Genomic DNA, 25,410 nt, shown 5'->3' on the forward strand with positions numbered 1-25,410 from the left:
GCGGCCCGGAAGGGGAGGGGCGGCGGGGCCGGGCGGGGGCGGCTCCGGCACCGCCCACTGACCGCCCCTCTCACACTGGGGCCCCTTGCCCGGAGCCCCGCCGTGCTGCTCGGGGTGGGCCCTGGGCTGCTGGGTCCCGGCCGCGGTAGAGAGAGGACGGGGCGCACTGACCCTTTCCGGGTTTTGACTTCTGGACAGCCCCTCCCCTGGAATGCCCTGTGGAAAGCAGAGCCCCTGTGTGACGCGGGCAGCCAGGAGGGTCAGCCGTGTCCTGGGACACGTCAGGGACAGCATCGCCAGCCGGGAGAGGGAGGATCTGTCCTGCTCTGCTCTGCACAGAGGCGCCCTCACCTCGAGCGCTGGGGGCAGTTTTGGGCGCCACAGTATTAGAAGGATATAAAGCCATTAGAGAGTGTCCAGAGGAGGCCTACTAAGATGTCAAAGGGTCTAGAGGAGAAACTGAAAAGTGGCTAAAGGCACTTGGCTTGTTCAGCCTGGAGGAAACCTCGTTGTGATCTACAACTTCCTCATGAGAGGAAGTGGAGGGGCAGGCATTGATCTTTTCTCTCCAGTGTGGCAGGACATGAAGCTGTGTCAGGAGAGGGTTCGGTTGGATATCAGGAAAAGGTTCTTCACCCAGAGGGTGGTTGGGCGCTGGAACAGGCTCCCCAGGGAAGTGGTCACAGCACCAAGCCTGACAGAGATCAAGAAGCATGTGGACAGAGTTCAAGAAGCTCAGGCACATGGTGTGGTTGTTGGGGCTGGCCTGTGCAGGGCTGAGAGTTAGACTCAATTCTTCTGGCTCCCTTCTCACTGCTCCTCAGGCCCAAGGAGCAGCTGGCAGCTCCTGTGCAGGGCCAGCGGTGGCCAGAGTGGGGCAGGCCCCAAGGACCTGAGTTTCCTGGGCAGGTATCACTGGTCTTTCACTGATCTTGGCTGCACTGTAGTGGATCAGGCAGGAAAGCCTGGACCAAAGTGTCCCCGAGGCCAGACAGGTCTGCCCCTGCAGCTGCACCCACTGTGGTGCTGCTCCCAGCCTGCAGGTAAGGCAGCCATGGCTCCTTCATCCCAGGCTGCTGCTGCTGCGAGGGTCGAGGCACTTTGCAAGGTGTCAGATAGTGCTCTCCAAGACTTTTTGCAAGTTCCTGGAGTTCCCGTCAGAGCACGCACTAGAGGATGGCAGCACTCTCCTTGCCTGGGGTAGAATCAGTCCCAGTGGCATGAAGGCTCTTTAGGCTGCTGGGATGCATTAATTCCCTTGATTGCCAGTCCTGATAGCCAGCAGGCCCAACAGGTTTGGTGTCAGTTTTTCCTTCAGGAGCTATAAACAACAGAATGACACAGTGAACATACTGTAACCCTTTCAAAACAAAGTATCTTCTTCTGGCTGAAAACCACTCAGAAGTAAACTTATAGATCACACAAAACCAAGGAGACACTGATGCTATCTAGATTGGATTGGTGTCTGATTGATGGTCTGTCTGTTGGTCAAGGATCTTGAATACTGTGGTGTATTGCCAGATCAACTCATTAATATAAATTTGATTCAGCACAGATGCAGGCATACAATTTTGTTTTAGACCAAGCATGGTTTTGATGTTGGTTTTTTTATTTTTACAGTAGCTAAAGGAAGCCTAGATACCTGATCCGGTATCATTACAACTGCAAAAGCAAGCGATATCTGATCTGGTGTAAAGCTTACCAGGTTAACCTTGTCAACATTTTTTTTAAACAATTTAATTTAAGCCAAAAAAAGAACCAGACTCATCACTCTGTCATCACGCAGTCTTGACATTTTTGATCCAGCTGAGAGCCATAGTGTTGCATTTACTCTGTCCTCAAGCCATAGCCTAAACAGGGTGAAGTTATATTCACTGAATAGAGAGTGGAGAAGAGGGGCTTGCTTTTGGCCCCCCTCAAAGGGATGGTCTCAGTTTCCGTATGTTCTGACAACAAGTGTGAGCTGCCAACTTTGGCTGTCCTTTGGACTTTTAGCTGCTGACGTCTTCCTGTCCTCCTTTTATGTATAATGCACTGATCTTTCAGCAGTGCATTATCTTCAATTTTCTGTCTTCTCAAGCCTGAGGATTGTAGGTGGGACTGAGGGATCCCTTGTCACAGCTGTCAATCCATTTGCTGTCTTTGTCTGCAGGATCCTGCTTGCTTAGTTCTCTGTGGACTCAAACACAAGGAATCCCACATGATTTCGGTATAAAAGAATTTTCTGCATTCACCAAAACACTTTGAAATTCTAATATAAAATTATAAGATTATTTTTAGCTTTATTTTAAATTTAGCTGTAGCATTTTCCCAATTAAAATGGACTGCAGATTTACTGACCTATAGGGCACAGAATTACAGTGACAAGCCTCACCAAACAACACTTGCTTCCTCTTTACCATGCTGGAATTTTTGTTAATAGAAGTTCACAATGAGAATTGGCTCCGTGAGCTTTAGATGGAAAAAGTGAAACTGAAGCAGAGGGATGCCATTGATCTGCACTTTGCCAAAAAACCTAGTCCAGCCTGGGTGGTTCCACCAGATAAGATGCAGTCCCAGTTTGCCATATGTGGCAATATGTGGGATAATCACTGTATAGGCAGCCACCCTTTCATTATCAAGATTCAGAAAGTCCAACTAACAGTAGAAAAGATTTGGCTTTACTCCCTCCTTCAGCTGGTGTAATAGTTTGCCTGACCTCTGTACCTCTGCACTGAGACTTAAAACAAAGCAGATCTGAAACTAAAGCTGAGCTCTCAGTACAGACACACAGCCTCTGTGTGCATAGGGTAAACTTCTACATGACATAAAATATCAGATTTCATTATCGATGTATTTACTTGATGTTGCCTCAGATGGTCTTGATTCAACTTATATGTATGGATAGCAGGATGGATTTTATCCTGGTGGATAGTAAGCACACAAGGATCTCTGTGGTTAACACCATGTAGTCTAAGTAAAAAACAACTTACACATACTTTACAAGTTAAATTATTATTTAAATCAGTGTCTATTAGTAGCTCCACAGCATCATTATTCTCCACCTCTAAATTGGGAAGGCCATTCTATTGCACAAGACTTGGCAATTACTGCTTATTAAGACTAATTATTTTAATCTATTTCCATGTTTTATTTCTAATTAAGTATCATTAGAATAGAGAATCACTTTCATATTCCTTTAATGCTTAATTTAGTAAACATTCCCTTTGGAAAGAGCACAACTGTGGTTTGAATGCTAAATACTTGGAAATGATGAATGGAAGCTACCTAAAATTCAAAAGCAGGAACTAGCCCTTGACAGCTGACAGATCTTATGGATCTGTTCTTTCAAGGAGGCATTTAATTTTCCACCTAAATGTTACTCTTGACACTAACCTTTGCTGAACCATATTATGCTAATTTAAAAAATTAAAAAAAAAACCCATCTCCTTGATTGTTGGCAAGGTCAGGCACAGAAGCAGGCAGAGAACAAGGAAAGTGCTCCCCAGGCTGTGCTGGGGAGCATCACCTGGACTTGACTGCAATGCCGGGGCTGACCATCACAGCATCTCCTGCTGAACACCTGCTCTCCACTGAGGTGTACGAGATAAATGGCCTTAAAATCTTGTTGTGGAGTGGTTTGGCTTGGTTGTCATACATTTTGGTGCCTACAGACAGAGCCTGTAGATATTGACAGTTAAAAGGGAAGAAGCATCTTGGAACAGTGAGAGAGGGTCTGGTGGAGTCAACACCCACAAGATGATTTTTATCCACCATCAAGAACTGCTGTCCAATCATAAATCATAGTTTTATCAAGCAACCTCTCATTATTCCTAAAGGGAATTGTTTTCTTTTGTACTTCACTATCTTGTTATGCCTTCTGATTAGGTTTGCATGGCTTCCTTAACTTGGATCTCTCCTTTTGAAGGAGTTTGAAATTTATGCTTTCTTCTACTGCCTCTTATCCATTCCTACCCCTAGTGCAATCAGGACTTTTTTATCAAAATGCTTTCACCAAACCACAAAGTGTGTCTCCTGTTATGAAATGAGAGTGAGCTGCCTAATTCTTTGCAGGCATGTTGGTCGTTTGCTTCCTCTAATGGTAGTAATAAAAAAATATTTCTGTCATTCAGTGGAACAAAATTAGCTAAACCTCAAAGTCCCCAGCACAGGAGCATCAGATCTTTCTCTTAATTTATAAAAAATCAGACATGGGAGTTTAAGTCAATTCCTGAGGTTATTTGTCAAAGGAACTTCAAATCTGTAATACCTTATGCAGACAAGAAAAGAATATGTTCCAGAATGAAGCAATAACCCCCAAATTCAGTCATAAGAACTTTCTTTAACAGTTTTCTATGGAACTGTGACACTTTTTCCAGTTTAGGCTCAAAGCAATAGATAATGACTTCCTCCTTCTTGAGGAAATACATCCTACATTTTTTAGCTTTGAAATTTAAGGAAAGCTGGAAAGTAATTGTTTAATTAAACTTGAAGGAATGTGAGAGGATGACTAACTGCATGACTTGGTTCTGATAGCATCACCGAATTGCTCTTCAAAGACAGCCTCCAGCAAGCCTGGGCTCTCATGATGTAACAAAGCCAGTGTTTTATTTATAAGGTTATCGTGGCTTTCCTGTAACAACACATGAAAATGTGCCATTGCTGCTGGGCATCCAGCCCGTGTGAACTTGGCAGGGTGTTGGCAAAATACCAGTGAAAACAATCCCAGTGTATGAACTAATACCAATGTGTGACATAAATGCAGTAAGAGGATTTTAAAAACAAAGGCTTTGAGCTTATCATCCAAGAGGCCAAAGCAGATGGATTTGAGGAGGAAGGCAGAGTTGCAAAAAGGCTGCAATTCTTTCCTTGTGCTAGACCCAGGTCCTGGAGAAATGACAGAAGAAATTGCAATAAAACAGCAGGATGAAAGTCTCACTGAGGAGAGAGAAAATTTTAAAATGTCCAGCTTGAGTCAACATTGTGGACATGACTGATGCTGATTTGCCTTAGGAATTTTAATAGTATTTAATTTTAATAGTAATTATGTTGTAATAAATATGTGCGAAGTGACTTAGCATTCTTCAGTGACTGTGACCTTCACCCATCCATCAGCTATTTATTTACTAAATCCACCAGCAGTTTCATTTGCTACAGGACACCTGCCCTAAAGCCCAACACTGGCCCAAGAACACTGGCATAAATTAACCTTGTAAAACTGTAGGTTAGAAATACAAACGTTGCTTGCCAGAAGGGAAGAACTTCTGACCCAGTCTTCATCTGGGGAACTTTTAGCCACATGACCAGGACTGTACCTGTTACCCATGCCAGCAGGGTTTCAGTGCTGGCCCTGACACACTACTGCACACAATCAGTCTTTGAAAGACTCCTTGGACTTCTGTTTCTCTGCCAGCTGTGGTGTGGGCAGTCTTTGTCCAGGAACTGAGAGAACAAACCCATTTCAGCAGGCAATGGCCAGAATTTGTATTAGTTTGAATTTCTGTATTTAAAATAAGAGGTTTAAGAAAAATTTTTAAAAAAAGACTGAAAATTATTCCTGATTGAGATTTCACACCAGGAAAATTAGAAGTTACTCCATAGAATTTAGTGGTATAAACCCCCACAGCTAAGCATATTTAAGGTGCTAAAAATGATATTTCAGACAATGCTGCCATCTGTATTTTAAAAGAGAGGTTACTCTGAAAAGGATGTGTGTGCATGTTAATATGGGGTTATATGTATTGCCCTGATCCTGCTTACTGTGCTGCTTACTGAATTTGGTGAGAGTGGCTATTATTTCTAGAAAATAAATATATATACTGACAGAGTAATTTCCCAGATTCTAAACATCTCTTACACACATTAATTCTTTTCTTCAGTTATGCAATTTTATGTCCTTGGGTCCATTATTGTACATTGTCAATCACCTACAATTGCAGTGGACTTCCTGTTATTCTTGTGGGCACAGCAAGATCTAAAATGATATGCAAAGCTGCTGGTTTAAGCTATTAATGTAACTATTTTAAAAACTTATTCTTAGAGAAAGGACTTCCTAGAGCACACAGTTCATAGCTTACTGCTCCTTCTATTCCTTGGATCTCTCCTGCATCATAGTTGGTTTTCCTCTGGAAATCATTAAAGCTTGATTATAGCAAGGATACATGTCTATTTTTGTAAAGTTCCCAAGTGAGGCTATCTTCCAAAGCCTCTATTTTGATCCTGAAAATTGCATGCCTCAGGTAATCATCAAACCTACTAGATTAAAAGCATTACTAAGCTCAGTCTTGGATAATAAAAATGCTATAAAACATATACAAGCTGCAGAGCAAACAAGGCTGCTGGGAAGAAAACAAGTATCTAAAATTCTGGTGATCAAGAAACCATTTTCTTGATTCTTAAAATGATTACTTTAGGTAATCATTTTAAAAGCTTAAATATAATTTCTTTTGGAGTTTCTGCCTGCAATTTCAAGGATTTTTCCACTTCACATGCTCCAACAGACATGTTAAATTGGAGTGAACAGCATCACCCACTCTTCAGCTGTAGGACATCATGAGGATATGATAAATGATTGATGGGATAAAAAAAGTGGAGGAGAAATTAACATTCTGGCTCACTGTATTCTGGACTGGCATTATTGCACTAACAGCAATAACCAAAATGCACCTGAATATTTAAAGTTTTCTGTTATTTTTAAGTGTAGGTATTCTGGTGAGATTGAATTTAAATCCTGCTTTCCTGAAAATTAAAAAGAAAATCCAGAGAAAATTGCATTCAGTCATAACATACAATATATTTTCCATATTTTAGCATAGTGGCTCAGCAGAAATAATACACTTTCCAGAATTTAATATTGATACTGAAAATAAATATCCCCAATGTCAGATAACTGACACTAGTCTCTTTGTGCACCCATGACCACTGACAGCATAGGCGAACCACCACTCTTCACTCTGGTTTTCGAGCCAACCAACAGCCTGAACAACATTATCCTGAAATGAAAGCAAATAAAGAGACTTTTTTCAGTTTCCACCTTGCTCCTGAATAGGGAGGGAGAAGAGAGAAGTAAGGCAGAAGTCCCACAGGTCACTAAATCAGGAAAAGGACTAGCATATTACCACTGATTCATTTGTGCCACTTACAGGACAGTCTCCCTGTTGTGCAGGACACAGGCCAGGCTTAGAGAAAACAGGATATAAACCTCAGAGTCTAGATTTCAGCTCTTGAATATTGAACTACCTACATTTTAATGCAGTTTAAACCTTAATGAGAAAGATGTCGTCATCTAGGGTTTCCAGGCTGCTGTGTAGCACTGAAGCCCAGTTTTCCTGGGATCTCAGGCTTCTCCAAACAGCATGATCAATGCTGAAAGCCATTGTGCCACCTTGGGCAGTAGAAGAGCAGCAGTGCCACACTGACAATGCCTGGAACAGGAGTGGGTTGGTGGCAGGGACACCTGAGCTATAGATGCTGTCAAGGGACTGAGGTGAGGTGGGAGGCAGGGAAAGGTGTTGCTCTCTTTATGCCGGGAGAAGATCCCCACTCTGCCAGACAGAGTAGAAACCTGCTATTTCTGCAGCTTCCTGCACACATCTCATTTGTACAATTAAAGGAGAGAGAAGGATGCCCCCTGCTTCTTGCTGTTCATCACCAGATGAGAATACAAGCCTGGGAGTCCAGATCCACCCCTCACTGATGCAATTTTATTTGAAATTAACTCCCTGGGGAGACAAGAGGTCTGCTCAGAGCCTTCCCTGTGGTCCAAGGCAAGAGCAAAAAGAAGCAATTTAACTCCTCAACTGAGAGTACCTACTCCAGATATTCAGCCAAATTTGAAAAGTTACATTTGAAAGTGAATATGAAGGTTAATATGCAATTTCTTCACAAATACTCATCTTGTTTCCGTATATAATCGAGTGGAAAAATAACATGAATGTTTCAGGAGTCAATACAAATTAAATGAACTGTCACTATGGAAAATATTCATATACTTAATCAAAATCAGATTGTCTCATTTGCAATTTTGACTGAAGTCATGGTTTAAAAAATATATTAAAAAAATCTCCTCAGCATTTCACTAGAGAACTATCAGCAGCTCCAGGCTGGTTGCTTTCCAAGCAGCAGTGTGTGCACATAGCTTGAAGAGAAGTTCAGCATTTATGTCATGGGTACTCTTACAGAACAGCTCTTGCACACTAAACAGAAGTGTCTACTTACCACAGCTCTTAAGTTTTCTTTTGCTTATTTTCTTTGCCAGAGAGCAGAGGCTGGGGCTGAAAATTGGCTCTATACTGTCACCAGCCCTCTGGAGGGCACAATTTGGAGTCCTGACCTTGAGGCTCTTTGCCACCAGCCTGCACTTCCCCAGTGTATTGGCAACACCTCAGAAAGCAAATGAATATATGGCAATCGGAACAATGGTGAAATATTCTGAGGTTTTGCCAAACACTTCTTCATTCAGTATTTTACCCTCCTTCAGAAAATACCTCAGAACAAATTAATATACATGCATTTTTAAATCAGTCATACTGTTGTGGGGAAAAAAAAGTGCTAAGAAACAAGTCAGATTCATAAATGAAAATGTATTTCACCTTTATACATGCTATACAGGTCATGCAAATACAGAAATCTACAGGTTATACAATGACACCATAATAAAATATAATATGACATTTGTCAAACACAGTGTATTACAGCAAAACAAACTGTTTATGTTTGTTTATTATTCAGGAAATAGATGAAGGACTAATTTGGAAGACACAGTACCATGCTACAGCTTACTGCACAGTCAAAAGAAAGTATTCTTTGAAGTACACTAACATAAATAGAGCTGGGTTGTTGTAGGTATGATTTTTTTAGGCATTGCACATCATATCACTGGTTACTTTCCCACTGCTGACTTTTAAGAGCACAATAATGGTGCTACAACTGAGGTCAATCTATGCTGTGAACTCTTACACATGAGGGAAAAAAAAACCGGAAAAAAAAGCCAAACACCCCCTCCCCCCCAACTTTTCACATTTTTGGTGTTAGTGTCCAAAGAGAGTTGTATTTGTAATTTATTCTTATAAGGGACTGGACAAAATACCCTCAAAGCAGCATCTAATCTAGCATAAAGGTTCAGCAACAGAAATAAAGTTGACACTGTGCAGCACATGACGTCCTGACCTTGTACACCTCAATGTGGACTGGTGCATACAGATGTTTACAGAACGTTAAGGGCGCCCAGTGTTCCCAGTGAGCATTTTGGCCTTTGTGTTTCTGACACTCACATATTGTTTTGCTGCTGACCAAATCCCATTTTGTTGAGCCTACAGGAAGACAAAATACTTCTCTGTGTGATAGAAAGCCTGCTGGTATCAATCAAGTGTCTGCATATTCAAAGGTTAATGTGTCACCCTCCTGATCACTCACTCGGATCTACTACAGCTATACTACACACATATTAAGGGGTTATACTTGGCATTTGGCATACTTTGCTTACAAGTGCTACACAAATATGATTTCAAACACAGTTGATAGTTGCTCCCAGACTAATTAATATTAACTGGTAAGTGCCACTAGTGACTAAAAGTGTCAACATAATCATAAAAGGATAGCTCCCATACTCCACAGTCAATAAGAAGGCTCTTTTGATTCCAGCAGCTATGTTTTTCAAGCCTCTTCAGCTACAGTTTTGAATTACACACCTCATAAAAGTTGCCATTAACTCCTTATTAAAGACAAAAAAAGATAGGCACAAAACTAAAGTACAGTATATTAATTTGTTTCAATGCACTGTGGGCAAATCCCATCATTATTTACAAGAAAAAGATGTCTAAATGGATGCATGATCAAGCTTAGGAAAGAATTATTTTAAAATAAAATGCACAGGTAAAAATCACAGTGAAGTGTTGAGATGAATTTTAACTTAAAGAAGAAATAAGTGCTTCATTAGCAGCTAAAGCTCAAATTCTAATGCACGCTTTGTCTTCCCTGAAACATCAAGGCTCTAGATCATTGGTTTCTACCAAAAGCAGCCAGTTATTCAACATACTCCCTGGGAAGACAAGCTATATTCAGCTCTGATTATTTGAAATCCAGTGTTCAAGGACTGCAGAAGCTTTTTCAAGTGACAAGCTCATATTTTACTGCCAGTAGCATCACAGGGATATATATCCTCCAGAAATTAACCTCTGTCAATCAAAAAGAGAGAGAAGAATATCAAGTCAGCTACGCAAGTTAGATGACCTCAGTTCTGCTATTTAGAGAATATACTCTTCCAAAAAACCTGACTATGGCTTTGTACTTTGAAACTGTCACTGAAGCTTACTATGGATTTTTACGATGCTGGCTTTTCAGGGTATGTGATTCTACACTGCAAATTTCACAGCAGCACAGAAAAGAGTAAGCAGCAGCAATAACTACCATGGCCTAGACTTGCCCCACTTTTAACTGTTTTCTCCATGCAAATAGGCTCCAAAGATATACAGGAAAGGTATTGTATTAATGGAGAAATTCTGGATGCCTAAAGAAAATGTTTCCATTTACCAGATACTTGTGGTTGCTATGATACAGTCAGTTTGCATATGATGCCAATTTACAGGCAGCTGCAAATCTCAAAGATTATGTTGAATTTAAATACCTAGGAGAACAACTTTCTTTCTCTCCCCACACTGCCATGTACAACTGCTAAAATATTCTGGGAAGCTAGGAAGTAATCACAGCAGTTTATCATGAGATGTTTATCACAATACTGTACCTGTATCAGTTCTGCTGAAAAGCAAGGCTGTCAACAGATAGAATTAAGTGTATTTTCTTGTCCTGGGCTGTTAAATCCCTCAATCAAGTTTTTGTTACAGTCATCTAGGCTAAGGGTATCACTGGACATCTTGGAGTAGGTAGCTTGGCCTGTGAAATCCAAGAGGTCTTCAAGAGCCTTGGCATTACTTGTCCCATTTTGGTCCAAAGAAACACCTGGCATGAGTTCATTCATGGGTGAATATTCAGGGATAGAGATAAGTTCTTCTTTCGAAACCGGGCTATGCAAAAGATAAAGGAAGAAAGACACAGAATAAGAGGTCTATAACTTTTCCTTAAGCGACAATCAAGTTAAACCTCTGACTGTTCAGAAACTACCACTCATCTTAGGGCAGCTGCAGCAAGATTTTACCTAGAGAATGTCCGAATAAAAAAAAACCAAACAAACAAAACAACAACAACAACAACAACAACAACAAAAACCACAAACAAACAAACAAAAAAACCCCCAAAAAAACAAAACAACAACAACAACAACAAAAAACAAAACAAAACAAAACAAAAAACAAAACAAAAAAAAAACCACAAAAAAAAAACAAAACCAAAAAAACCCAAAAAAAACAAAAAACAAAAAAGATATTGCCCTGCTCAGGACAGAAGGTTACCATCCCTTAATGATTAAGGTTTGCCAAATTTAAAAATAGTGACATCAGAACAGTATCTACAGAAGCTGCACAGAACTGTCTGAAAGGTTTCAGCAAACTTGCATGGAATCCAAAAGTAAGGACTGTGGAAGGATTTCAGAGTTCTCCCAAATATATGAGAGCGAGATGAGGTTTTGTGGCTCTTGTGCCAAACACCCAGGAGCATCCTGGCAGGAGCAGAACACAGCCAGTGCACACCCAGCTGCCACCGCGGGGGGATGTGAGAAGGAAGGTAGAAAAGTACTAACAAACAAAACCCAAAATCCTGTGTCTCACATGAATTCCACAACCCTGTAGGTAAATCCAGTCTGTACCTCACATCCATGGACTGAACCTCATCTGTTGAATCTTCCATGCTGTTAGATTTCCCATCAACAGCTTCCAGCTGAATAAGTCCTGAAACTGACTTCAGTCCATTAGCAACTACATCTTGGGAAGGGATTACAGAAGCAGCACTTTCTAAGCTTTTATTTTTCAGGCAGGTCGCCAATCCATTGATCTCTGTAAAAGAAAGATAGAATTACGACAGTAAAAACTATTTAAATAACAAAGTTTCAAGTTACAGATTGAGTAGAAAGGAAGACTGGCAACGCAGTAGACTGAGTTTAATCCATGACTCCTCATAATGTACTGTCATTCCTCTATTCCACTCCAAAACTGCTCTTTATGCTACATCTTTTTAATTTGAGGAAACAGGAAGAGAATGTTCTATCTTTTATGTCACATAGTAAAAACCTTAGCCTGGAGAAGTAAACAAAATATAGATAATGTCAGATATATTTTATTTAATAATCCTTTAAATGAATATGTTTTTTTTTAATGAAGAGAAATTAAATGTTAGATTTAGAGTTATACTATAAAAAGCTTGATTTTGTGTGCAAAAAATTTTTACCTACAAAATTTGAAGGTAGGTTGCAGCAATCAAACCAAAAACCAACATTGGCAGACTAGAACTTTTCATTTACAAAAAATGCTACGTCAGGTGCTAAAATGGAGGAGAAACTTTATTCTGCTTTTGCTTAAGTGGCAAAGGAAAGCTGTCTCTAACATTTGTCACTGATGCAAATGCAGCTGTTCTTTCTGAGATGAAAGCAAAGAACTTATGATAAGACACAGTGTTCTGCCTCAGACAAAAATAAACTGAAGAGATTCAACGGGGAAAATAGGTCAGAAAAATATGGCATTTTTTACCTGGCTGGTTGAGAACAAGGGCCTTTGGTTGCTTTTCCACATTCAAAGTTGATGGGATCTCCAGTTTTGGCTCTTCCTTCTGAAATCAAGCAATGACTCAGCTGTATTAGAGGGAAGACCGTAACCTTCATGGAACCAATTGGACTCAAAACTTGTGAGACTGCCCAGGGCCACAGGGTGACAAAGACCATCAACAGCAAGACAGAACTTTTTTCCCCCTTTTTACTAAGGCATAGCATTTTTTAAAATTAAAAAAGAAAATATTCTCTGAAAGTAACTGAACAGTTTCCTTAGTAGATTAGTGTGGTAATCACATTTCCTCTGAACAGAGAGACACAGCTCTCCCAGGATTTTCATGGGAAGCTGTGAGAAGCTGTGAGAAAGCTCAGAGAAAGAATTAAAACAACTATTATCTCAATCTCTACATTTGGCAGGCAATATCTATTTGTCAAAGTTATTTACAAGAAGTTGTCCCTTCTTGACCAAGAGGTGAGAGAAGATTCCTAAAGACCAGTCAGGTCTTCGGTCCACCACTGTTTCTATAAGATCTGTGAATTTCCAATAATAAAGTGCTTTTTGATGTCCTCTGATGATGGAGTCTCTGTATCACCTTTCTCTGTCCCCAGTACCCCTTCGGTGATAGATTAGAAATGAAAACCTGACTGTCACTCCTTAGCTGGACACAAGTGCCTTCTTTTCATTCTCACATTCCTGACAGGGGTTACAGAGAGCTCAGTAACTAAATCACTGCCTGGTACTCAGCAGGAAGACACATCAACAGCAGCAAACATTACAGCTCCAGCATGCAGGAATGAGCTGTTGCTCCTTGCTAGGTAGTGAGGAGGACAATTATCCTACCTGCAAAGGCTGCATAAAAGCTGTGTCTCTGGAGCACAGCAACAGTTATTCTCAGTTTGAAATGCATCTAAAATTTGCGTCTAGAGTGTACCTAAGTATACTTAGTAACATAGAAACTACCCTAGAATTTAATTTCCACATCTGATAATAAAACAAAAAAAATCTGCAAACACAATGTTTCATACCTTTATTTCTGGGGTTTCGCTCTTCCTTGTTCTCTTCATAATTTCATCTATTCTCTGTAAATCAAAATAAATTTCAGGATGAGGTGGCAGACAGACTATGTAACACAAGAGAAACAGGAAAAAAGACAAAGAACCTTTTCATTACTGTCAGAACATCCTTTCTGCCTGTCTTGGAAAAGGGAGAACAAATAAGAAACATAAAGAAAATTAAAGAGAGAAAACATCTTGCAGCTGGCTTTAACCTATCAGATCTTAAAGAACATGACTTTCTCAGCAGGTGCACTTTTGAAAAAAGTATTTTAATACCAGGTGTTTGCAGCTATGAGTTATGCTCAGTTCTGGAACAAGACATTTGTTTAAAACCAACAGTGGTAATTTTAATCTAGTTGCTTTTCCAACTATTTCCAAACAGTGCCTTTAAAAATAGTTAGCCTTTTTGGAAGAGAAGAGCAAAATATCTGAAGCTATTCTTGATAGAAATGTGTAAGGCATCATCCTAAAATACTTTTGTTTTCCTTCTTTCTTCATTAAAAAGGCAATGTTATTTGAGATGTAAAACACTTTGGTTTGATGTTGTAATCTGCAACTGCAACATGCCTCCAGTTCAGTGGTGAACAGTTTAAAACATATTGGAATAACATGTATGAAAAGATGACTGTAACCAGATAGGAGTTCTGCAGCTGCTCTCTTTCCTGCCACACAGCTGTAAACAAAACTAATTTATGCAGCTTCAGCCACTTCCGTATGCAGCAGTGGCCAGACAATCCTGTTCCTCTGCATAATGCAACCAGAGACAGCCAGGTGGGGGAAAAACTGTTTGTTAATCACAAACTTTCTCAATTAATGACACTGAGCTTTTGTTGAGCAAGTTTTAAACAAAGTCACTCATGTTTCTCAGTAGTTAGTGATGTCCTGGGTTGGACAGCAATTGATATTTGCCTTGGCATGCCATTCCTTGTTTGTCTCAGGCATTTAACTTTCAGGTAGAGGCTGGCTCTGTGTTTGCTCAGTGCCTAGGAGAAAGTCATTTGCCTCAGGCAATTCCACTTTGTTACAAATTTTGATGTCCATGTTCCCCTAACAGGCAAGTAACAAATATTAAATTTGGCATAGCCATTCACCTTTAACCCCTCCAGATTACTGTTATTAGATACTACTGGGTGCTTCCTGGGTTATGTATTTAAAGAAGAAATGAAATAATTATTCTGAGATGCAAATACTCACCTTCTTCCGCTCCAGCCTTTCTTGCTCAATTTGCTGCATGATTTGTTCCCTTTCAAGACGAAGCTGTTCAGCTGCCTCACGGGCTTTGATTTCTGCTTCTTCCCTCTAATTAAAATGTGTAAAATATGTTAGGGCCATTATTTATTTCAGGCAGACTACCAAAAATTAAGAAGTATTTTTTTACATGTATAAAAATTTCACATTTCTGTTTGAGATGATACCTGTTTCTCAAGTTTGGCTTGGAGCTCTTTTTCTTGCTTTTCCTTTAGCATTTGTTCTTCCTCAGCTCTTCTCCTGGCTTCCTCTTCTGCCTTTTTTCTAGCTGCCTCTTCTTCACGTTTTCTTTCCTCCTCCTTCTTACGAGCTGCTTCTTCCAGACGAAGTCTTTCTTCTTCTGCCTTTCTTTTCTGCTCTTCTCTTTCAAGTCTGCAAAAAATGTAACAGAAGGTTTAAAAGGCTTCATCTTGTTTAGCACGAATTCTATTGAATGTACATCAGTAACTGGTAACACATGTATCAGCACATATTTTCATGAAAGATGCCAGGATACAGTGAAGACATTGAGCACATGCTCAGAATTCAGGTTGCTATCAAGGTTTTACGCCAATCTTACTTTAAATGCCTAAAATATTTCATAGAAGTTATAATTTCCATTGAAAACAACATGTGTGATCAAAGAAAACATTCCTGTTCTAATTTCATTTAAAAGTGTCAATCATAAATTTTCAAGAACGAAGACAACCCTTATTCCCCTATACTTGATACCCAGAATGTTGGTATCTATCAACAAGCAAGTACTTTTATCCTTTGCTTCATCTGAAGATAAATAGATGGGATGAGTAGCATCCACAAAATTACACAAAACACAGTGGAATACTGGAAGGAGTGGGTCTAAATTCCACCTATGTTGTTCCCTGGCCCACTGAGGGACATCATGCTCCTTAACAATTGTTTTTTAAGTAAACATTCTTATCATTCTATCAGGGCCAAAATGGCAGAAGCTGGTCATTCCACTCCCACCCTGAATCAAGGGTTTAAAGAAACTGAAAGAATTAAAAGTCAAACTAAATTTAGTTGGGGGTATAGAAACAATTAAGAGTAGAAATAATAAGGGAGAGTTAATTATTAGCAGATAAAGTAGTTAAGGCTAGAGTGGTATATCACCTGCCTGTCTTTACTATGTTTAAAGAAGCAGGATGGGATGTGGATTTAATTGTGAAAAAGAAGAGGACCATAGCCTGCACCTGGGCCCCAAAACCTGAGCTATAGCAGAGGGGGTTTGGGTTTATAGCCAAAACTTGCCAACAAGGCAAAAGTAAAAGGTCACTTTGACTCAGAAGACCACAACCCATTTCAAAACCCACCAACCCATTTGAGGTGAAAGACTGCGCAAGTGTGAAGGAACTTGGGACTCAGTTATAAATACATTTTAATACAAAGGGGGGTGGGCAGGTTAGGTAATGAATATGTATCAGGCATTTTGGGAATTATATGAATATGTAAGACTTTTTAGGTAAATAGAGAGCTGGAGCCTGTGATTCGTTGGAATCTCCCACATCTCTGGGAGATTACTGCCCATGTGTCTGCTGCTGTCAATAAACATACCCCTAACTTTAACTAGTTGGAGAGTTCTATTCCACGCTTCAATCCTGCCCACCGTGTCTATAGTAAGAAAATCCAAAGCAGGGTTTTCTAGACAAGCAGAATTAGTGATTTACTATTAGAGGGTTGAAGGAAGTGTGTGGTTTGCTGACACTTGCAACCAGCATCCCATGTGGAGAACCACCAAAAAGCTGGTTCCCAGAACAGAGCCAGAGCTTCACTGCTCAGACAGCAACCTTCATTCTGCCCACACTCAGCCCTCAATGCCTGCAGGAGAGCCAGGCAGGAAGAGGAGCTTCAGGTTAATTATGAATGATTCAAGCTTTGCCATTTAATTCACATCCTGCTGCTGCAAGACCGTTTCTGCTATGTGATCTAGCTCATTTAAAGCCACCTAAAATATTTTTTTACAAAGTAAAATGCTTCAGTTATGACCAGACTGCAGTGTGCAGTACTTCAGCATGGACATGCCTGAAGTATTTGGAAAAGTAATAATTTATTCAGGGTTCTTGAAGAGGCCAAATTATTATTTTTTAACTTCACTAATCACGGAGACTGCAAAAGACACGAATGAAATGAGTCTGAAATTAAAGAAATTAACAGATAATATAAGCTCCTGCTTGATTCCAAAACTACCACAATTTCAAGCATCTTCAGTGATACAGGTTAAATTATTAGGTTATAATTTTCACAAAGCAACAGAGAGACCTTTCTCGTTCTTCTCTTTCCTGTTTCTCCTTTTCCTCTTGTTCTTTTTGCAGGCGGGCCTGTCGTCTTTTCTCAGCTAGAATTTTTGCAGCTTCTTCTGCATCACTTGTTCCTGCTGTGATCTTCCCTAGGAGAAGACAACCAAGGATGGAAAGTCAGGCAGGGAACAAAGAAAGTGCCCAGCAATTCCAGGTTCAAACAGAGGCTGGAATGGGCCTGGTTCAGAGTGGTGAGACACCTTTTTAAAAGCACATTTTAGCATTTTCAGCAGAAAAAAGATGGAATAGATAAGGGCATCCCTGGATGTCAGCATTTTCACATCTTCATTAACAATTGGTACATTTGGCTTTTGGTACATTAGTGAAAACTGTGTGTTCACAGGTTCCAGTATGTATCTTTACACATTCTCATAAGCCTGTGACTGAGCAGCCTCATAAAAGGAATAGCTCATCACTGTTTAAAAGTCCCAGGGACCCACCAGACCTTGCACTAACATCTTGCAGCAAGGCTCACCTTCACTGTTCTCAGCCTTTCCAGCAGAAGGCACGTGCTTCTCAGGAGCCACATCATCAGTGCGTGCTCCTGGGGACTTTGGGTGACTGACATTTTCTTTCTCCTTGTCTGCTTTCTTTTTAGGTGTTTCCTGGCTGCTATTGGAAGTGGCACGATGCTTCACAGGAGAAGCTGGATACTGTTTGGTGTTTTTAGGAGACTGAGGATAAGTCTTTGCAACTGTCCTAATGAGGGAAAACAAAAATCAAACATGGCCAGATGTTACACAGCTTGGAATCAAACTCCATCTTCACAATTCTCATTCTTTCTTGTCTGTGGCTACAGAGGAGTATCAGCTGTTTTGCACAATTCTGAAAAGAACCACCTGGATGCAATCAGAACTTAAAATGCATGAAACTGACATAGAAGTGCACACAATTACAGAAAATTCTTATTAAAATAAACCAATAACACTGTCTAAGGTCTAGGTGAGAGACAGGAAATTGTGTACTAAAATCATTGGTTTAGGTAGTCATGACCATTTCAAAAGAACTCTGTCAACTTTACTGTTTGTACAGTCCTTCTCAACAAGTAAACCAAAGCTATGGCTGCTCTCTGTCTGTAGAAATCATAATGAGCTACAGTGTGCTGCTTTCATCTGAATGCCACCTTGCCAACCATGGTCTTTTTCTAATTTTCAAAAAAAGCACCAATTACCAATATATACAAAGGTAAGGCTGGGTACTACTGAAAGAGACAGAACTGATCAAACCTTTATATTGTCAGCAACACTGTTTGAGTTAGTGCTTTTTTCAGCATCAACACAACAGACTTCAGACTCCAAACTCAGACCCTGCAGCTTTTCAGAAGCTGCACTTGTAGTGATGGTGATGCACAGCAGCAATTGCTTATCTGGCTGTAGCACACTTCAGGGAAAGTGACAACCCTGAAGTCAGTTCTGGGAAAGTGGAACGGTAAAGATACCTGATATTAACTGAAAATAGGTGCACATAAAGAGAACAGATTACCAGGAAACATAAAACTACACACGAATGCTATTCATTATTTATGTAACACCAGTAACTAGCACTTGTAATGTTAAGAAAGGCTGGGATGTGTGACTAAGTAGTATAAGAATAAAGAGATTACAATCTTAAAATAATCATTTATGTGAGTCTCATTAGAATAAATTATCTTACATTAGAGTAAATTACACATGTATTTCTAACCTTCTTCCTGGATATGCAATTATGATATAAATGTATTATCCCTTATCACTTTTTCATCTACACTATATAGAGTTTTATATACCATAACATGCTTTCTGGACTATACACTCATTCTGACCACAAGCATGAAAAACATGAACAGCAGCTGAAAATTAATGGACTGGAGTGGCAAGTTTTGTATAGATCTAACTATAGTATTGTGTAGTTAGAAAGTATTATAACTAGAACAGCATTTGCATTACAGAGCAGACAACAAAAACAAGACATCTTACAACTCCTCCCCAAACTCATGAATTCTGTAGAAAAAAAGGTTATTTTCTACCATATTAGACTGCTTTTGAAAGAGGTTGAGACATTAGACTACAAAGAGCTCACTCAGAGCTGCCTGGTTTGTGGGGAGGAGAACACTGCAGAGTATTGCACCATCCCTACTTTCTTACTCCCACTGAAGAGCCACCACAGAGTCCAAAAGCCCTCAAGGCTGCAGGAACAGTAGCACCCAACTAAATTTGAAGTTCAGCTCAGTACCCCCTGCCCGCAGGCCCAGGAGCTCCCTGTCAGCTCAGCTCCTTGCCCTTGGTCCTTGGCTGAGCTCAGCTGTAGGAAAGCCTGTTCTTCTTGGCTTCCTAACCTGCTGATCCTGACACGATGTCCTGGCTTGTCCTTAGGCTTGCCTCAGTAAGGCCTTTGTTGGCTGTCACCGGGCTCCAGGTTGACCCTGGCCACTTCTTTTGCCTGCCATGGGATGGGGTGCTGTGGGCAAGGTCCCTGTCCTTCTGCGACCCATGACTCCTGCTGTTTCATGACAGAAGCAGGCTTTGGAAGATGTAAACAGGCAAGCCTGATTCCAGGTCTTGAAAAAAACAGCAATGGGAGAAGCCAAAGAGTTTGGTTGTGTTGACCAAATCTGGTTTTAGCATTGTCTTTAGAGTCCTCTTAGGTTATAGATGCATTTCCAGGTCCTTCTGAAAGCAAAGGCAGATTCCAATGCCCCACCTACATGTGCATATCGCACATGTGCCTCATCACTGCAGTCATTTTCATAAAAATATAATTGGTAAATAGAAAACATTTTTCTCATGTTTTCTGCAGCACAGAGGCTGCTTCTTGCTAATTAGACACTTCTTCAAAGAAGAGTCCCTTTTTGCTGTCTTTGGTTCACATTTCCAACTTTACTGCACATTCCTTGCAATGCTTTTGATTTAACTGTTGTGACAGAAGGAGCAAAACAGGCTAACAACTAAGACTGAGTCATTCTCATTATTAGTACAGAAGTAATTGTTCTCTAATAAAGACATGACAATCAAAGAGGTCGGTAGGAAGGAGTCTAGTCATGAGAGCCACATATCTTGCACTGCATAGGCATTAGAGCAGACTGGTTGTACAACTCAGCTGGTGGATTAGAAACATGTGCCAAATGTATTATTAGGCTACTGCATCTTTGAACTTTTAGACTTAGTGATTTTTTTTTAACCAAAGTGCTACAGGATCTTAGACCAGAGCAACGAGAAAACAGTAGAGTTTCATATAAAGTAGCTAAAAGTGAGAAAAACAGAAGACTGATTACTGCAAGGATGAGAATAATGCAGTGTGTTAAGTGCAAAGCTGAGAAAGTCCATCAGGAATAAGAATATTTTTTCAGAATTTTTATATCATTTACTGGATTCTAGTTGAAAGTATTAAATTAACATTGTTTTCCTCCTTGTATTTGAAACATACTCGCAACGTAGCATCTTTAACATTCCTTGACACAGGCAGAATTCTCACTGGAAAAAACACTCCTAAATAGTATTTAAGTTATGCTGCTTTACACCAAAAAGAGCCAAACTTGATTGAGAGGGCAGAAAAATGGAATTATTAAGAAAAAAAAATTTATAATCACTTGTATAGGAGCCTGTTTAGGTTTAAACCATGATAAGAAAGTGGGAAACACAGAATTAGAGAATTAAGATGACAAATCACTGAAGTCCAAGAAGTTGTAGCATGTCAGTTGCCAGACATCTCACTCGTTCTCCTAACTGGATTTTACAGGGGAATACAGAAGCACCTTCCTCTCTCCAAGAAGACATTAGTTTTCTCACCTAACTGCCCTGAGCTGACATGAGGGCAGCAGCATGATAGAAGCTGCCCCCTACATGCTCTGCTAGAACATCCATCAGGTGTGAGGATCCATTGATTCTTAATTACCATGGTTCCTATTTAATTACAAAAGAGATAGTCCAATCTCTAGAACAATGTCTCAGGAAGAGTATATGAGGGGTTCTGAGCTTACTTTTGCTAAGCAGAGAAAATAAAGCCCATGCAGCACACAAATGAGGGGTCACACCCAGCTCTGGCAATAAAGAGCAGGGCAGAGAACAGCTAGCTCTCCTGAAAAGCCAGCTATGAGGCTGGTTACAGCTGTTCATGAGGCTGACTGTAAATCAGAAATCTTCAGCAATGCCAGAGCTGCATTATTTTTCTCCTTCCTCCTCATTAATTCAACAAAAACTCTGTTGAAACCACACCACAGACCTGCATGTTCTCAAGCCTGCTTTCTGACATTGCTCTGATCACAAGCTATTTCTGGGTTCTGATATTTTTGCTCTATCTGTGACACTTTCTCAAAAGCAGTTTTCTTTCACTCTTAGTTTTGATCTTTTGTAACCAAAGACAGATTAATTTCTCTTTTACATTTCTTAAAAGAGAAAAAACTCAGTATAGATCTGTAGAATAGTTTTCTGAATAGCTGCATTATTACAGATGCTTCAAAATGGTGAACTGGCCCATTATCTAGCTAACTGCTGAAAAATCCCTCAAAATACACTTGATCCAACATTCTACCCCTTGTTTTTATCTTTCCAAGTCAACACAAAAGCTAAGAGTAGTAAATGTAGCACATACGAAATAAAATCTAAAATGGGTCACTGCAGAATATAGAAGCTACTTCTGTGGGGAATTCATGCAGACACCTTTCCAATAACTAATTTTTAAACATTTTACAGGTTTGGAGGGCACTTTTTTTGTATTAGTTTATGTTCACATTCCATCAGTATTCTGCAATTTGACTGAGTATGCACATTTGTGACATCAAAAGTGTTTCTTCCAGACTACAGGGGGCTGCACCCAACAGAACCACCAGGTAAGGGATTCAGTTAGAAACCATGAGCAAAGGACAATGACCAGCCTGGATCTGGAAAGGAAACATGAACCATCACCCATCAGCAGCACCACTCATCAGCCACCTTTCTCTTCCCCCATCTCCTTCTCTCATGAGGTTATGCTTTGGCATCAGAATGTGACACAGAGGCTTGTCAGAGCTTTCATTTTTATTCACTGGCTTACACTATGGCTCATCTGAAGACACTTCAAACTAAGTCCTACTTTTGATTCAGTCAGGTGCTATTGATTTATTTAGGGACTATTTACCCAAAGACATGTGAAGGACACAGGCTTTATTGCCTTCCTGATCTATAAGAAAGCACACTTAGCTATTCTCTGAGGGATACTGCAAGAATAAACTGATTAATATACAGATCTTTGAAGATGAAGCATAAAATAATAAATTGCCTAAACTCCTCATCCTGTTATTATTGATCCTGTGAAAGATCTGAAGAAAATTACTCTTTTATGCCATCAGTATCCAATAGCAATTGAAAAAAATTAAAGACAATTTCTTCATTGTTCAAACACTCTAATCCATTAACTTTAATCTTATTCAGCTGATCCACATTTAAGATTCAAAATAATAGTTTTGGATTTCTTTCTGTGACACTTCTTGACATTTTACTTTTCCAAATAACATCATGTTTTGGATTCCTTCCCCCCCTTTAACTGTTGTTCAGCATATTTTGATTTTTTTCCCCTTTTCCCCTTTTACATCTATATCTGTTCACTGATCTCAGATGTTATGTTTTTGGGCTGACCTTTTTTGCTTTCTCAGTAAAATTTGCCCATCCAAAACATTAGTATTTTATTTATGTAATTACTACAACTCTCTTCTGCCATTCATCACGGGGTCTCTTTAGGCTGAGGTTTTATTGTCTTGTTTGATCCTGTTTCAGTTACTTTACCATGATTAAAAGAGCTTTTTATTTAATAAATAATGAAATAACATATTAAGAAGACAAGTTACTGCCACTCAGAAACCAAAATGACAACTGTGAAGAACTGGTAACTAGAACAATACCAAGAAAACATGAATGCCAAATCACATATTCTCAAGGAAAGAAATGCATACAGCTAATTGTCATGTAATCACTGGCCATACTTGATTCTTTCCTCAAGAGCTTTAGATGTTGAGGTGCTATGCAGGATCACTAACTACTAATGCTGTACAATATGTATTCTTATTTCTTCCAGGGTGTTTTTTGAGTCATATAGTATGCTAGAAGGAGAAAGATTAAACATGTAAAAGATTGTTAGGTTTGCAAGGAGAATGAGTATTTGTATACATATTTACTCAGACTTGAATGTCAGATAATGATCTTGCTGGTCAGTGGACTTAAATACAGGCAGTAAGGCTTTTGGAATCTTCCTTTAGATTGTAAAATCTTATGTCCTCAATGAAAATTAATAGTGGAATTTGAGTTGTATGAAAAAATACATATATTATCACTATTATAATCTATATACAATAACACAATATGGTCATTAGCACACTTTTAACTTTAGAATTATGAGGGGAAGTTTTCAAAGTGCTGAAGCAGACGTCTATTTCTGCCATCAGTAATAAATATGGATTTAAACTCTATTTACTGTATCTCTCATAAGGTCAAGGAGGGTGTTCTAATTGGGCCATGTTAAGATTAAATGCTTGGTAATACATTCCTAGCCGTGGTCAGAATGAGATTCCCTTGAGAAAGAAGGAGGGGGGGAAAAAAGGATCACTGCTGTGGCTCACAGTCACAGAGAAACCCACCAGTAGGCTTCTTAATTCCTCCATGCAGCATCTGTTTCTTCTCCTTATAGGCATGAAAACATTTTACTGTACAAAGGTTATTATAATTTGCACCTCTGGGAAAAAAATTCTCTATCATTTCCTAATCTTTTTTGGAAATTAGTGCTTCAAATTAAGACTGGGCATACCTTTTTCATGAAGCACTAAAGAGTTGTCTCCCAAGAACTTTTTCTTTTAACCCCTGGACATTTCTCTGATGATCTGCACTAACCTTTGCCTGCCCAGCAAGCAGCACCTGACTCTAAGCTAATTCATTTCCCACCAAACATTTTGCTTAACTAAATGTATCTCTTGGTGGGTCTCTTTTTTGTCTCTTATACTGGCTGAACAAACTGAAAAATGCATTCTGAGCAGGGTGTATCAGTGCTTGCAGAATAATATACAGTCTTAGAGCTCAAACATTTTTTTTTTACTTAACATTGTAGAGTGCTACTAGACAATGATCTGCTTAAAACTGTGTTAAGAAAGCTGACTGGCATTACCACTGCATTTCATTCAATTTTTCATAAAATGGATGTATTTCATACCACAGAATCTGATGACATTACATATATAATATTGGAAGTTTGAGAATTTGTAGCTTTATAAGAAAAACCAAGAAATGCAGTGTCCCAGCTACATGCAAGGGGATGTCTAAACCAGAAAGAATGCTGAGAGTCAGATGGTTTCCTTATGTTGTCTAACATCAAATTCACACACAAAATCATCCCCCACTAAAGGGTTATGCCCTCAGTGCTGAAAGAGAAAAGGAACACCAGCTGGTTTTTCAGGCAGAAGAAATTTGTCAGAAAGGGGATCATCAAGCCTGGTTCAAAATATGGCCAGCTTCAAATCAAAAAAGATAAATAAGAACATTTTCAAGACAGAAGTGGCACCCACAAACAAGGTCTAAGGGAACAAGTCCAAACCAATCAACCAGCCAAATAAATTAGACTTGAGTTTCAAGTTGTAGTACACATAAAACAGTTTTCAGCAAAAGACAATCAAGAAAAGCAAGTCAGTTGTCAGTAAGTCCAGATATGCTATAGAACCACAGCTCTGCATTAAAAAAAAAAAAAAAAAAAAAGAAGAAGAAGTAAAAGGCTCAAAAAAAACCACTGAGGTCTGCAATTGAGCAAAGGTTAAAACCAATGGTTGAGATGACACATAGTTAAGTGTGTTTATGGCACCAGATGGTCATGCCAACAATAGGAAATGCATATATTAAATGCTGGAATTTCTAGTTAGTATTCATGACGAGTGCATTTCTTCACATTAGGCAGTTTCTTCAAAATCAAACAACAAAAGAAGCCTTTTTAAAAATAAATGTGAAGTAAAATTTCATATGAATAATGAAATGCACTGTAATCTCAAGGCTGAGGAAAGGTAGAGAGAACTGTCTCTAGTGGGTACTAACACAATATTACAGATATCAGATTTGTCATCTACACCTCTCCTCTCACCCATCTGTATATGTGTGTACGTATTAGTAAAATTAACTAGATTTTATACAACACTTCAAAGGAAGTTCCTCAAGAATTTATGCCTTATTTACAGGTAATGAGAAATTCACAGAATAT

General features: G+C 39.5%; 1 protein-coding gene across 1 annotated transcript in view; it reads right to left on the reverse strand.

Moving 5' to 3' along the window:
* Positions 1 to 8,541: 8,541 nt before the first annotated feature.
* MAP7D2 (MAP7 domain containing 2) overlaps positions 8,542 to 25,410 on the reverse strand; it is a 77,410-nt gene continuing 60,541 nt past the window's right edge. Inside the window, exons 9-17 of the mRNA XM_030234659.2 lie at positions 17,705 to 17,928; positions 17,192 to 17,318; positions 15,103 to 15,307; positions 14,882 to 14,986; positions 13,658 to 13,711; positions 12,615 to 12,693; positions 11,738 to 11,924; positions 10,721 to 11,000; positions 8,542 to 10,154 (exon numbers count right to left, since the gene is read on the reverse strand). Of these exons, the coding sequence (XP_030090519.2) occupies positions 10,751 to 11,000; positions 11,738 to 11,924; positions 12,615 to 12,693; positions 13,658 to 13,711; positions 14,882 to 14,986; positions 15,103 to 15,307; positions 17,192 to 17,318; positions 17,705 to 17,928 (1,231 nt within the window). The 3' untranslated portion in view covers positions 8,542 to 10,154; positions 10,721 to 10,750. The remainder of the gene's footprint in view (positions 10,155 to 10,720; positions 11,001 to 11,737; positions 11,925 to 12,614; positions 12,694 to 13,657; positions 13,712 to 14,881; positions 14,987 to 15,102; positions 15,308 to 17,191; positions 17,319 to 17,704; positions 17,929 to 25,410) is intronic.

The sequence above is a fragment of the Serinus canaria genome, chromosome 1 (assembly GCF_022539315.1).
Source record: "Serinus canaria isolate serCan28SL12 chromosome 1, serCan2020, whole genome shotgun sequence".
NCBI classification, from domain to species: domain Eukaryota; kingdom Metazoa; phylum Chordata; class Aves; order Passeriformes; family Fringillidae; genus Serinus; species Serinus canaria.